This window comes from Solenopsis invicta, chromosome 4 (genome assembly GCF_016802725.1).
Source record: "Solenopsis invicta isolate M01_SB chromosome 4, UNIL_Sinv_3.0, whole genome shotgun sequence".
NCBI classification, from domain to species: domain Eukaryota; kingdom Metazoa; phylum Arthropoda; class Insecta; order Hymenoptera; family Formicidae; genus Solenopsis; species Solenopsis invicta.
In genome coordinates, this window is record NC_052667.1 from 8,469,086 (window position 1) to 8,485,304 (window position 16,219).

Here is a 16,219-nt window from a genome sequence, read left to right on the forward strand (position 1 = left end):
GATCATTGTGAAATTCATAGACTTTCACTTAAACCTGTTTGCTCGCTCGTTATAAAATAAGATGCAGTATGAGAGAAGAAATTGACGTAGAGAGTCAAATAGCCTCATGGTATCAAATAATATAACACTTTTTTTTAAAGGATCAAATAAAACTAAAAGAAAAGAGCTTAGATAAAATATATGAGTCTTTCTATACTCAGAAAAATTCATAATAGTGGCAATTATGAAAGTAACAATTACACAAGTTTTATGTAGAATTAATGCACACAGCTTAACAAACTATTTTATAGTTAAAGTTTTAATTGCAATAATTATAAAATTGCCTGTATTACTACGGCATTAATATTTGTGCAGCTTATTAGTTTATTAAATAACGTTAACTATAATTACATAATTACATATACTTCAAGTAAGTTATAACAATTGTTATACTTCCAGTTTACCAATGTACGACCAGAATAATTACAATATGATAGCAGTAGTGAAGCAGTAGCCCTTGTAGAAAAATATTACTGAACACTACTGCACTACAGTAGTGTAGTAGTGCGTTAGTGTCGTAGTGCAGTGGTATAATAGTGCAGTGGTGTCTTAAAATATTACTGCGCACTAGTAGCACTCGCGATCAGTATTTTTCTACAAGGAGTAGAGGGCTTTGAGAAGTGTGAGGAATGAATTCAATTTTCCCGCCGCCTATATCTGATTTACTATTCTTCAATAGTTTATTCAACAATTTTATTACAAGTGGTTAATAATATTGCATTTTTTTTAATTCATGTAACTTTTTATTTCTACTTTACAACTTCGTATTACGTAGTTGAAATGCTATTTATTCATAAATTTATATTGACAATGTCGATGTACACTGAGCAAGAAAATTTGTTGCAAAACTAAAATATAATATTTAGTCTGACACGTGCAACTAAATATCAAGTTGGTTTAATTAAGTCCTGGTTAAAAAATTTGAATAATTGCTATGAATAAACTATACTTTCTTTCTGCAACTGAATAACTGTTGGAATCAACTCAATGTTTAGATGATCATGTCGAACTAAATATTTTAGTTTTTTAACAAACTTTTTCCTTAAATTGAAGGCTTTCACGATATAAATCACACTGGAAAGGGAAATGTTTCTGTGAGCTGATACAATTTATAATTGTAATTGTTACTGTCGTTGAATAAATTTATAGATGTTGATACGATACTTTTCTCCAAGTGTATGATAGTAAAACCAACCGTTTCGTATTCTTCAACATTTAATCAAATTGTTTAAATATTTTTTTACTTCATGTGAAATTCTGAACGTTCGCGAGACAGTCTAAATTTGCAACTTGTGCCGAAGTTCCATGTCTCCGCGAAACGAGTAAAAAAAAGAAAAAATGACCTTTGTACTTTCGGACTCGCTTCCCCAAAAATAGATCAGCGCGCGACAAAATAACTTCTGATAAGACAGTAATCCGATTGTCGGCGTTTCCACTTACCTTACCACCTTGCGAGGTCGAGGACGTGTGGGTCGTCGTCGCTGTCGTCGTCGACGTCGTCGTGCTTCTGACCGTGTTGGAACCGTTCGAGCCTCTGGAACCCGCGCTACCCCGCTGCACCACCTGGTAGGCCCGCTGCTGCTGCTGATCGTACAACTGTAGCAGCTTCTGCTCCTTCTCCTGCAGCTGCTTCTGCTGGAAGCGGGCCTGCGTCGCGAGATAATTCGCTTTAAGTATCGGCGTGTCGCCGCGCGGAAATGCGGGCCGACGTTGCCCGCGGTTGGAACGTCGGCTCGCATGCGAGAGGTGCATGGTATCGCGGCAGGCTCTACTGCGGGCTATAGGAACGACGATGCACATGCAGGCACCGGCGCTGCCTCATCGATTCACCTCTAACCTACATGCGAGGGGGTTAGTAAACTCGTTATTATGCTAAAGCAAGCATCGTTCGTCTCTTAACCCTGCGCCGCTCGACACCTCGGCCCCTCCTGGGCCGTGTTATTAGAGGCATTACTCTCGATTGCGGAATTATGAGTGAACTCGCGTGATTATGTAGCCGCCTGTTGAGAATAAGATTTCGATTGCGTTCATAAAGAGAGCTGGCGAAAAGTGAATTTGCGCGCTGTTATTTGTTCTGTAAATGGGAATTGATTTTTCAGAATAATTTTATCGATTCAATTATAATCGTATATTGAAAAAAAAAACATTTTTTCGGGATAGGGCAACTACAGTTAAAAAAAAAGAAATAAAAAATAAATTTGATAATACATCGCTCGGAACATTCGTTTCTGCTGAATATCATAAAGAAATAAATTAAGGTAGAGCAATATATTTCTTTAAGATTTAATCAGTTTGTTGCTACCTTTAAAAAGTAAACTCGTGATTAACTCTTTGTGACATATATTCTGTAAGAATGGGAATTCTGTATAGTCGTTTGTAAGGAGGGAGGGCGGGGGGCGAGGGCAAAGATCGAGCAAAGATCAATTGCGGTTTAGTAATCATACAGCGGCTCCTAATTTCCCATCCCTTCGATGATTGCAACGGCAATCAGCTACGCCACTAATTGATTCATTCCTAATGAACCCGCTATATTGGACACTTTGCCTCAGTATACTGTACAATTACAAGCGTAAACTCGAGATTCAGCGAGAAGATTATTGATAATAATAATAATGCAGCGTTAATTGGTTGCATTCGTGACCATATATCAACTGGCAAATACGTAAAGAAAATTTTTAGACGTACATAAATTGCATTAAAGCGATCTTAAATTCCAGATAACTATTATATCTCATAATACGTATGTATTTAGGGGAGATATGCTGAATACGTATAATACCAGTCGTATAAATCGTATATTTTATATTTTTATTATAAGTAACTTCTAATAACAAAAATGTGAATAAAATAAGTTACAAGAAATGAGTAAAACAAGAATTTAACAGGTTATATGTCGTTTTATGCGTGTTAACAACTTTCAAAGAATTAAGTATCGATCATATTTTTTGAGCAACTTATATAGTTGATAATGATGATATAATTATGCAATTTTATACTAAATTTTATATTTTTATTAATAAAGTTTATTGTAAAGTATTCTACGTTTATTGTATATATATATTTTTTGCAATTATAGAGATTAAATTGATACTTTTATAAAATTGTCAAATTTTCTAAATCGTAGCATCACAAATTTTATTAACGATAAAATGATGTTAACGTAAGATTCACAAGTGATAACGAAAATAATTGATGTAAATAAAAATGTGTCAATTGCAAAAATAATTTTAAGCTAATTTTATTTGGATGTTTTCGATTCTTACTTTTTCATTATTGTTATTTATTAATTATTAAATCACCCTTTTTCTTAATAAATTATTAACATGTTCCGTGTCATTTTTTTTATACCCAAAATATTTCCCAGCCTAAAAGGAAAGTTCAGCATGAGTAATTCACGCTGGACTCTTCTTTTAAGCTTGGAAATATTTTGGTTACAAAGAAAAACGCGAAAAAAAAACGTAACAATAGAATATTTTAATATTATATGAAGTATATTTTATTATGCGTAAATGCAAAACCATAACGTATGGTACAATATTAATACTATTTTGGATAATCTTTTTTTTATAATAATATTTTTCTAATTGTTTGGTCATTACGCAATATATTTTATTTCATAAATATAATACGCTTGCCGGTGACCCACATGGTGTGATGAATAAATCTCGTAAAATTGGTACGAAACGTATTAATGTGTGTGAAATAAGTATTAGTTAATAATTTCTAATACTTTTTATTATTTTCATTCCGAAGTTTGATACTTTTAAAAGCGATATACTTAATTTAGAAGATCCATATACTATTTAGATAACCGGTTGTCTAAATCAATCTTTTACAGCATATAGGTTTATATCAAGTTGATTTGTTATTAATGAAAAGTTAAATATTGTAATAAGAGATACCTGAAATATCAAGCTTCAATTTCAACGTTCATTTGCCTATAAATCGGTATCATAAATGTGAAATATAAGAATTTTCAGCAATTTTCCTCTATTTATTTATTAATTAAATTAATTTTGTATTACAACACAAAAGTATTTTTTAGAGATGTAGGAAATAAATTTATCAGCCACAGAATTTTAAATTATATGTTACTAACTGTACAGGCTTATCGTTGTTTCTTCGTAAATATTCGTATATAATTGCAATTATATTTGGTGAACGTATCATACGTCCACGAGATCGATCAGTAAACATGATAGCTATATTTCTACTGCGTTCTAATTACATAATGCTATTTGATAATGATTGATTAATACGTTAATAGCTGGTTACCAATAAAAAATAGTAAAACAATATCAAAAAATAGACGAAAGATGTTGAGAAGACGAAACTTAAGGAAATATTTCAGAGGACGAAGAAATGATCTTTTTGGCGAATTTTTTTTAATAGAAAATTGTTACACATGTTCAGTAAATTATTTACAAATTTTGGTATGACTAAGTGTTCATTACTTTTTATGTTATGTGCACGGGAAGAACGGTTTTGCTAAAATATTTTCAAATTTAGCAGATCTGAAAACGATTTTTGTTAAATCATAAAATAATCACGTAAGACGCTGATGTTTAAAATATCAAGATTTAGCATTGCTATTCATATTTGAACATCCTTTGTAATTATTTTGAGTGTTTTAAAAACAAATACATTTTTCAAATTATTAGGATTTTTCAGAAACTATTTGAAACTATCGACTTCAACTTTTGCATACATGTAAACTACATGTCTGTTTGTCGCTCGCACTAGGATTAATGAAGAATATCAAATTATGAAAATGGCAATTACGAAAATGTTTTATAAAACAAATATCGTTGCTTTAATAAAATCGATTGAATTTAGCGTGTATGAAAAAATAGTTAATTTATAGATACTGCAATCATTTTAATTCGAGCAACGTGCTTGCTTTTAAATTTATGTAAAATTAATAAACACATATTTAACCATACTAGAAATTTGTAGATATTTATTAAATATGTGCAAGTGGAAGTGTACAAGCATAGAAAAATATGTGCAACAGTTTGAAAAAAGTATTCAAAAATAAGCAAACTTTTTCATTCTCTAGGCTAGAATATTCCTCTAAATGGCTCAGCTAGTTGAAAATAGATCAATAAACGGTACGCAAATTGCGCTTCGGGATCGCGTTTTGTACGTGCGACAGAAACGCGAGCGGTTTTTAAAAGAAGGATCGTGTCGATTGGGTGTCGATTTAAATCGCGTGGGCACACGCGGGCTATCCGAGATTCAAACAGTCGATGACTCCAACATACATGACCGTATATAGAATAAGCGACGCGTTCTCGTTTCTCTCCGCGTTTCGCTGCGAGGTTTCTCCTTTTCCAAGTTCACGATACTGTGTTACGAAATGCTTGATGTTGACCCGCTTTGACGATACAATCACTTGCGTTATATGTCTCCGTTTTTGTTAAAATATATCTTTGTGTGCACATTTATGATATTAACTAACGAGATTCTCCAGCTTTAAAAAGCTGTAGAAAAATCATGCAACTATTCTTTCATATGTATTTTTAAACAAAGAAGCATTTTGGCATTGCCGTTTTTAAAGTAATGAATAATAAATAAAATTTCAAAAATAAAAACAATTATTTGAAAATATTTTTTTTGTATAATATTGATAAACTTTGATGTGAGAAAGATTGAAAAATAATTGTTAAAATAACGACTTAAATATTGTAACGGATGACATTATTACAATTTCATTAATGTGACGTTATACTTGAAGAGAATTATACAATTTATAAACATTTTGTACTCTTAAATGAAAATAAAACGGTGCAACTTCAAAAAATGTTCTTGGAACTCTATTCCTTTTTATGAATATAGGTTTTTAAAATTCTTTTATTTGTGATTAAATTATTTAAAACTCACCTTCCCACAAGGTTTAATGGTATTTTAGAAAATTATAAGTTTAAAGGAATTAAAAGATTATAGAATTATAAACATAAAGAATTATAAGTTTAATAATATGATCAAAAAATATGAAAAAATCTGGAAGAATTCAGGAACGCTTATATAAACTTTTAAAATTTCATTCAGTTCTTATTTTATGTGAAAAAACTGGAAAATCTTTCTAAAAGTAATTTTATAAAAGATTCAATTTTTTAGACGGCGATTATTTTTGTGTTTTGGTTTTCGATATATCTTGGGACTATTTACATTTTTTTAAAATTTACGTTGCGCGTCTGAAATAAGTACCATATTTTCCAAATTAGGAAACGTGGAGTCTTCCTGAGCCGCCCGTGATATCTTCATGTCCATGGAGACTCCGCGAGCGCCCAGCTGTTGCGACCGGATATGCATTTCTTTTCGCTTTCTTAATTCTGGATGTCGTCGGCCTTGTGCTCGCCTCGACAGATTCTCACACGAACTCTTTCAAATTGAAAACACAGGCACATATTCATCCATTGACGAATCGTCAGCACTGTCGGTCTTTCCTTTTTCAAAAATAATCATCTCGATTTTTTTCGAGCAGTTGTCAAAAGTACAGTTTTGTAAAGTTTGTTGGTTGGCAATTAAGATTTCTTAAGTCACATCTTCAATCACATTTTTAATTCACATTTCCAATCGTTGGTTATCGATTAATAATCGCGCCCTCTAAATATATTTTAGAAAGAAGATTTTTATTTGTACGTGTACGTATAGAAATATAGTAAACTGTTTTGCGCGTGACTGCTTTTTAGATTTAATATGAAATTTCTAAAAAAAGAAAAGGAAAGTTTGCTAAAGCTAGTAGCCGCACGAGGCTACTTGACGATAAGTAGAGGTTGCAGTATGTGCTCGCAATATGTCAAGTTCACGATCTCTTCTCCTCCAACTTCGCGAAAGAGAGAACTTACGTGTTCAAGATAAGTTTGAACATTATTAAGGAGTGCCATGTTTACGTTAGCTTGCCGATATTTTCAAAGTTCGCGTGTGATGGAAATACGTTCCCGATGCTATCTTCGGAATGTCTTTATAAATAATTTTCTCTGATCGTATATATTAACACTTCCTGCGCTTAATGGAGATTTTTAAAATTATTTTATAAACGTTATGTAGCAGAGGTACCTGCGCCATCATGAAATTTATTTACCCTCAGTGCGTTTCGTGTAAATTCAACTCTTTATACGTAACGACAATCTGTTATTTGTTACTATTTAGAGAATTGGTAATCTTCTCGAGTTTATTAAAATTTTTTCGTAATTTAGGAACAAAATATTATTTGAAGACAATATTTATAAGTTAATTAGTTTTAAATTAAATTAAAGTTAATAGCTTAAAATAAATTTAGTTACGTTAAATTTATACGAACAGGAAGACTCAATTTCAGTTAAAAATTACATTAAGATTAAATTAAGTTGAATGAAAAGTATTATTTATATTAAATTAGAAAGTGATAATTTTTTTAAGTAGATTACTCAAATTATAATATGGATTAAGAAATAAATTTTTAATATATTTTATTAGTAAATTAAATTTATATGAAATAACAGAGAAATACTTTCTTTAAGTTAACCTTCAATTGACCAACCAAAAGTTGCACGCTATCTGACCAACCAGGGTACCCGGGTACCCACTATAGAATTTCTTACATTGCAGATAGAAAAAGTCTGTAAATGGGTTCTTGGCCTTCCTTTCTGGCTTCCCGCGTTTTCGAACAATAGAATGCGCAGCCGTTAGGGCTCCCATTCCCTGTCTTGCCTGTCGAAACTTGTTTTAACGTGTGTATAGTCGCGCCTGGTCGTGTCGCTCAGTCTTAAAACGTTTGTTCGAAAAGGCGTTAGGAAGTTTGATGCGCTCGAATAATTACAGCAGAATATATTATATTTTAGTATTTATTTTGGTGCTATTAAATTTGGTGTTATATCATATTTGTTATAAATAATATAACAAATATAAATAAAGTGACAACAAAACGTTACAACAGGTAAGCGTAATATGTATGAAAAATTATTAATTAGTATTACGGAATAAAAAGATATATTGTTTTTATAGATTGAGCATTAAAAAGAGAAAATTATACAATAAAAAAATATGGAAACTATTGAAAATATGTCTTTTTCGGACGACAGTAATTATTCCGATAGCGAAGATGACGAATGGATACCATAATCGGCGAATCAATTAGAAGAAATTTCAGATGTTGATTTTAATAGTATGCTTAAAAATTTGTCTGTTAAATTTCCAATAAATTATATATAATATAAATTATACGATATTTATGTAATATTATGAATGAGAAATTTATTTTTAGACAAACTAGAAATCGAGACAAACGGAGAAGAAGAAAGCAGTGATGATAGCGATGTTAGCAAAAATCAAGATCCAATCGAACCATCATCCTCAAACACTTTCGTCGCTAAAGATGGAACTGTGTGGAATCAATTACCACCTAATTTTCACCAGACTCCGATACACAACATTGTTCGTCAAAGAAGTGGACCGCTCCCATCAACTGAAATAATGTCTGTTTGTGACACATTTAAATGCATATTTACCGACGAAATGATTGACATTATTATAAGACACACGAATAAAAAAGCAAAACATGTTTATGAGACGTACCAATAATCCTACGAAAACGCAACTTGAATGGAAAGATCTTACTGTACGTGAGTTCAATTCATTTCTGGGAATTCTCATAACATGTGGTGTAAATCAAACACACAGTTTTCATTAGATATGTGGAAAACAAATTCATATCCATTATATCGTGTAAGCATGGGTCATAATCGATTTCGTAACATCTTGCGATTTATTCGTTTTGATGATGCAAATACGCGAGAAGAACGTCAGCAAATTGATAAAGCAGCACCTATACGTGACTTATGGTCAATGCTTAATTCAAATTTAAGAAAATACTATCGACCAACTGAAAATTTAACAATACATGAACAATTATTTCCATATCGAGGTCGAATAAAATTCAAACAATATATTCCATCAAAACCTGCTAAGTATGGAATAAAAATTTGGTGGATATGTGATGCTGAAAACTATTATCCGCTCACTAGACAGATTTATACAGGAAAATCATCTACAGGTCGAGAAGTAAATCAAGGTGAAAGAGTAGTAAAAGAATTGGTCGCTCCATACAAAGGATCTGGACGAAACATCACGACGGATAATTTTTTTACAACTCTGCCACTTGCAAAACATCTGTTGTCATAGAATTTGACGATAGTAGGAACTTTGAAACAGAACAAATCTTATATCCCTCAAGAAATGGCACCATCTAATTCACGTCAAGTATTTTCTACAGTGTACGGATTTCAAAACAATGTAACAATTTGTTCTTATGTTCCGAAAAAGAAAAAAGCGGTTATACTTTTGTCAATAATGCATCATACCATTGCAACGTCTGGAGAAAAAGAAAAACCAGAAATTGTATATTTTTATAATAAAACAAAATCTGGCGTAGATGTCATGGACCATTTACTTGGACAGTATTCTACACAAAGAAAAACAAATAGATGGCCTCTCGCATTATTTTATAATATCGTGGACATTGCAGCTCTCGTTGCCTACCTCGTTTATACGGCTAATAATTATATGATAAAGAAAAGGAGTAATGCACGCAGCATATTTCTACGTCAATTGGGAGAAGAATTATCTCTCCCAATGATACAAGATCGGTCACAAAATATTCAAGTAATGCGACATTTTTCTTTGAAAACAGGCATCGAATGCATGCTACAAAAATTCATCGTTATTGCCGACGAAACCGCTGTGGCTTCCACTTCTCGAGTTGCAGAAAAAGATAAAACGGGAAGGAAAAAAGTTGTTGTTTCCTGTTACATATGTTATAACACACAAATTCGAAAGCGAAGGAAAACAAGAAAAAATTGTGCCGAATGTTGCAAACCAATTTGCAACGAACACTGTAAAATGATAAGTAAATGTAATATTTGTTACGAAAAAGAATAAAAACTCAAAAACCTTATTTATATAAAGCATTTATATTATTTCTAACATATGTATAAATCAATTGTCTTTTATCTATCAAAAAATATCATATATGTATGTAAGATATTTCCCTTTCTTGTCCTTTCTATATAAAATGTGTATATGGGTACCCGGGTACCCCGGCTGGTCAACAACGGGCTAGTCAACTTTGACGATCAAAAATTCAAAATTTTCTCCTAACATGTTTTTAAGTAAATGGTTAAATTTACGTAAAATTGTCCAAATAACGAGGATCCAAAGCCTTTTAACGCTATTTTAAGTGAAACATATCGAAATTGAAACAAAAAGCACGAAATGGGTACCTGGATACCCGATTGGTCAATTTAGGGTTTGTATTTTTTCTTTTATATTTTTTTTTGTTTATATATACAAATTTTTAACTTGCGAAAAATTCAAAGTATAAAAAATAAAGTTTATGTGTTTTAAAAATAACTAGTTGTAGTTAAAAATTAATTTGTTTAAAAATAATGAATTGTAAGTTGAGTTAAAAGTTATTGATTTTATTGTTTCAAACATTATTATTTATTTTTCAATTTTTAACTTAATTATTACCCATTCTTAATTGATTATAAATAACTAAAATATTATTAGCTCTCAATAATAAAATTCTAATAAATAAACGATTTGAGCCTAAACCGAATGTTAGTGCTATAAAATGCTTTTATCACAATAATAAAAACATTACATACATTAAAATAAATGTAATTTTAGTAACAAACGTTTCGACCACTGCTGAGCAGTCTTTAGTCTAGAAGTCTTTACCTTACGTAAATTTCAAAAAATTACGTTTAATTTATGTAATGTAATGAAGAGAACTACTCAGTAGAGGTCAAAACGTTTATTGCAATTATTAACTTATATCCATAGCATAGCACGTTGAAAGAAACTGGCTGAAATGTTGGAATGTTGAATGTTGAAGTGAGCATGTTTTTTTAATGTTGAATCTATATTAAATTTTCTACATTAATTATTAATGTGGCTGCAATGTTGAAATAATATTGAACAATTATTATAGATACTTTTCTTTTATTTTGTAAAGAATAGAGAAAAATAGAGAAAAAACATGTGAATAGAATAGAGTAAAATAGAATTGAATTTTATACAATATACTAAATATAATAAATAATATGATAGAATTATAGACAATTTATAATTTTTAATAAATAGTAATATATAAATTTAATGTTAAAAAAACAAATTATATAAAACAATTCTTAATTTTGGGGATTTAAAATTACTTTTATATTATTAAAAAATTGAATAAAATAAATGCGTAAAGGTTCTAAATTGTTGGAAAAAGAATCTAATTTTAAAAAATAATTTGATTTTTTATTATTAAAAATTGACCTCTTTGACACCTTAAAATATACTTTATCTGCATATATAAACAGTATATTTTAACAAAGCCGAATTAATTTTAAATAGTACGGATCAATATTATTTTTTAAATTTAGATTTTTTTGGTAATTTAAAAACTAATTTTACATATTTATTTTATTTAACTTCTTTGAAAATATAAAATATACAATATATATAAAATATACGTCGAACAAACGTGGAATCAATGTCGAATTGCAGCGTTTATAAAACATAGATTAAACGGATTTATTTAACGTTTCTATGATGTTTTTTCAAAGCTGAATCGACATTTCGCGATGTTGTTGCAACCTTCACAATCATGCAATTCAACGTTGCCGAGATGTTGATTCAATATTAGTGTGCTGCATTAGGTTATGTAATGTTTTTATTACTGTGACAATCGTTCTACAGTCTATAGACTCACATATAAGCCTTTCTCGTTTACGTACTAGAACCTTCATTACATTGATAAAATTTTGTTTTAGAATGTCTTTAGGAAACACCGATTATGTTTCAAAGTTGGATATTTTCATTTATTAAGATGTTGGAGCGAAATTCTCTTTTTGCGACGCCGCATAACATTGCGATAGTTTATATAACAATTACGTAGGTTTATCTGGGTTTTTACATTTTCATAATTTGTTGGCAAATTTACCGAGGACAATTTTCGTTAAATCGATACGGTTGCCATAACAGGTGGCCACAAGTAACGACCGCACCGTTTTTTTAGAAAGCGATTTCATATTCTAAGGGTAAATCGTACTTTTTTTTTACATGAAAGATGATGTCATGCGATACGCGTACCATTCCTGACGTAAAATCTTTGTGACGCTCATGCAAATTTACACGCGCACAAAACACGACAGCGTATATGCGCTCAATGTCAACACCAACCGGCGAAATGCGTGCGCGACGGCGACGGCGGCGGTACCACCGCTCGCGCGGACGTAGTTCGAATGTTTTCACAGACGATCGCGCGGTTAATCGCGAAATGATTAATTTCGCGAAAGTTACAGAATTTGCGATTTGGCCGGACAGTTTAACAATCGGCCGACGCGCACATTGCGAACGCCGACGGGACTGCGGCGACTGTGAGTGTTACCATCACAACTGTGTGTTGTCGCAAACTACAGCGTGCTGAGTTCGCGAGGCAGCGCGCATGTCCGTTTAAGTTGTCCACCCTTGCTACTGTGGACGATCGCCCACCGTTGAGCGGACGATCGAAAAGGCATCCACGCTGCACACGTGACCGAGTCCCGAGTGTCGATTTACATCGATTCGCTTCAATAGTTTAACGTTCTTTCCGCTCCTACCTTCGCGGACGGTGGCGTAATCGAGCAAAGCGACCAGGCGAACGGAATCACCGATATACAAGCGGATTTATGTGCGGGGTATAAGACGTGTAAAACATGACGTATCGCTGCTCTAGTGCGATACCGTGACGCTTTTATACACTTTAAATAAGGAGGGGCTATGTGATAGTAATACAAATATGATGATGGTTTCTTTAACGCGACACGGTGCTGATAAATTCTTAAATAAAGTTAGATACATTCATTTAACATATTTGAACTTTTATTAATTTTTATTATTATAAAAATATTTTTTTATTAAAAATTGTTGTTGTGTTGTATGAGGGTGTGTTTATGCAAAAGGCATCTGAAAATGAGCGTAAATACATATATTAAAATGTATAAAAGTCTGGTCATAGAGAAAATTGAAATATAATGTTATGCATTAGATATTTTGTATGACATTTTATTGTTATTATTAGCAATTTTCCCCGTACTTCGCAGTATTATAAGTATTATTTTTCCTTTCATACACATTAAGAAACTGTGAAATTAGTCTTTTAGGTTTCTACTCGTGGCCAATTTTGGCCATTATCATACACTTTCCTTTTTATAAATTTTTATTAATATGCATTTCTAAACTTTGTCATTTACACTAGTGAACATTTTTCAATATTTTTATGTTAATTTTAAAATGTTGCAAAATTTCTGTACAATTTTATAAAATTTTTTAGAAAATTTTTAAGAACTTTGATGCAAATTCGAACACTTTTCAGAAATGCTGAGAAAGTTCTACATGTGTTTCTAGAATTCTTCATATGTGAATGCTGATATCCTAAAACTTCCAAGATTTCTCATTCTATAAAATCTGCAAAAGTGTAAAGTACGTTTTTAGAAATTACAGCACAAGAATCTGAGAAATCTTAGAATGTTTGAGAAGTCATTATAATATAAAGAATACTAATAAAAAGCTGTAAATTTTCTCCGTATTTCTGAAATGTCTTTCAGTAATTCAAAATTTTATATAAAAATTTTGAGAGAAATGTTTACCAGAATAAATATAAAAAATCAAAACAGTTATATTAAAAGTATGTATTCTCAATCTCTATCCTTGAAACAATATTTCATGTATTTCTAAATAATAAAAGCAATTTTATTTTAAACCAGTGTAGCAGTAATAAAGTTGATTTGTCACGGCATATTACAGTCTTTACAGTCGGAGTATAAGCAAGTTTATAAGCACGAAGTGTAAATCGCACTCGCAAAAGAACTCGAGACAACCTATCGACGTTACTCGGAAATTTCTCCGAAGTACAAAGTTCAAGGTTGAAAAGAGTAATGGAAGTGATCGTAGAAATTGATATAAACGAGTCGTATGTTTGGCAGTTGGTTTATCAAGATTTATTACTTCCTTGTCGCTTTCATAGACCGTTGGCTCGCGTGGATGCAAAAAATTGGCCGTTTGGACGAGTTAATGTCAATTTGCGTCAATGAGGTGAACGTTATCGCAGCTAACATCTTCCACCGAATGACAAGCGTTTTATTCACAGAATATAATTTGTCTAAAAATTAAAAATCCGAATTGTATGCAACGTTTTTAAATTTTATTTGTAGGCGTTTTATTTCTTGCACAGTATAGGAATTAAGGAAAGAGGAGGATTAGATTGTTTGAAAATTATACCGGTCTTTGTCAATTTTTTATGACGAGCTGAATAAATGTTGAAAGTGAAGTTTTGATGGATATTTATAAAACATATTTTTGTATTAATAAATTAATTATCCAGTCAGCAAACATTGCTTTTAGAAATATTTTTTTAAATATTTAAAAAATATTTTTGTATGTATTTTTAAAAACATTGGAAATAATGAGTTTTTTTTTCGTTAAAAAATGTTTATTTTAACGACTAAAAAACACTTTTTCAACGTTTAAAAAAAATTATTTTAATATTTGAAGAAATTTTTTTTAATATTGAATAAATGTGTTTTTTAATATTATAAAGAATGAATATATTGTTCAAATAAATTTTTTATTATAGCATCACATTTTGAATTACACATAGTGACATTTTAAAAAAAATGTACTCGGGAATTTTTTTCAGAGATTTTTTTCGGGAATTTTTTTGAAGAATTCCCAAGTGAACATTCATTCAAACCATGACTGCCATCAACGTTGCTTTGCGATTATACGGGAATTGATATTTCGTATCCGATGATACGGGTAAATATCTTATGTTAACGCATATATATCATAAATCATGCATAAATCAATAAATGTTAAAAAGATAAAATATATAAAGTGATTTTTATGTGTGCGGAATGACTTTTCTATTACTCATTTGAATAAAAGGAGTATGATCAGATAGAGTAGATGTAATACAAATTAAATTATATAAAAATTGTATATCAAATTATTTCTAATCGTTATTTTAAGTAAATAATTAATGTAAAATAAATATTTTTTAAATCATTATTTTGAATGAGTAATTGATATAAATTAAATTATTGTTAAATAAATGTTAAATAATTTTTTTTTAATTATTTTATAAATGAATAATGTATCATTAATAAATATTAATTCAATATTAAATAAATATAAAATAAACGTTAAATAAACATTAAATAAGTTTTTTTTCAGAATCATTATCTCAAATGAATAATTAATGTAAAATAAATATTTAACAATCATTTAATAAATATTATTTTTAAAAACAAATTGTATTACAATGTATAATTCACGAAAAATAAATTATTAAAAAAAACATTTAAAAAATTGTCTGTTGATTGGGCAGGGGAGAATTACTGATTGCATATCACTTAAGGTATTTTTTATTCTATTTTATTTGGCATTATTTGTATGCAAATAAACCAAAAAAATGAAAATTGCAACTCAATGTTTCAGGTACTCAATGTTATTGCAATTTATTATTAACAACAAATTAATTTATTATAAAACTTTTTGCAACATGCTGCTAAAGGCACAATTTAAGCAATAAATCATTTAAATCGTGGTTCTTTTAAATCTTATCGTCTTTGAAAGTATGAAATAAAAATGATAAAAAATCTAAGGAATCATTAACTAATATTATTAACTGATATTTATTTTATTAATAATTTATTAAAGAAAGGATTAAATATTTAGTAATTAATAAATAACAATAATAAAAATGTAAGGTTATTGAAATAAAACTAATTTGAATTTATTTTTACAATTGATATATTTTTATTTACGTCAATTATTAATTTCACGATTATTACTTGTTAATCTAATATGCCACATTAATATTATTTATTGTATTAAAATTTGTAATAATTGCTAACGTATATACTGAGTTTCCTCGCATGAGTGGCCACTCTTTTTTATCTCGCAAACTAACAGAAATATATTTAACAAAAATACTATTAAATTATACAGTTAGAACTGAACTTTTTTGTGAATACGTTACTCGAAAAAATTATCTATGTTAGAGACATGCATAACTTGTTTTATAGTAACGCGTCCTGACTCTGGCACAGCGATTGACATGTAACATTATCACTTAAAGCCATTACGCATAAAAAAGTTTTAGTCG

General features: G+C 30.2%; 2 protein-coding genes across 3 annotated transcripts in view; one reads left to right on the forward strand and one right to left on the reverse strand.

Annotated features, from left to right (window-relative positions):
* The window catches only part of LOC105196291 (neurexin-3), a 502,597-nt gene that overhangs the window by 17,861 nt on the left and 468,517 nt on the right, over positions 1-16,219 (forward strand). The window lies entirely within an intron of this gene.
* LOC105196285 overlaps positions 1-16,219 on the reverse strand; it is a 52,024-nt gene that overhangs the window by 15,162 nt on the left and 20,643 nt on the right. Inside the window, exons 1-2 of one of the 2 annotated variants that reach the window (XM_011162106.3) lie at positions 6,250-8,535; positions 1,480-1,686 (exon numbers count right to left, since the gene is read on the reverse strand). In XM_011162106.3, the coding sequence (XP_011160408.2) occupies positions 1,480-1,686; positions 6,250-6,354 (312 nt within the window). In that variant the 5' untranslated portion in view covers positions 6,355-8,535. Of the gene's footprint in view, positions 1-1,479; positions 1,687-6,249; positions 8,536-16,219 lie in introns of those variants that run through there. The other variant, XM_011162107.3, reaches the window with a different exon arrangement.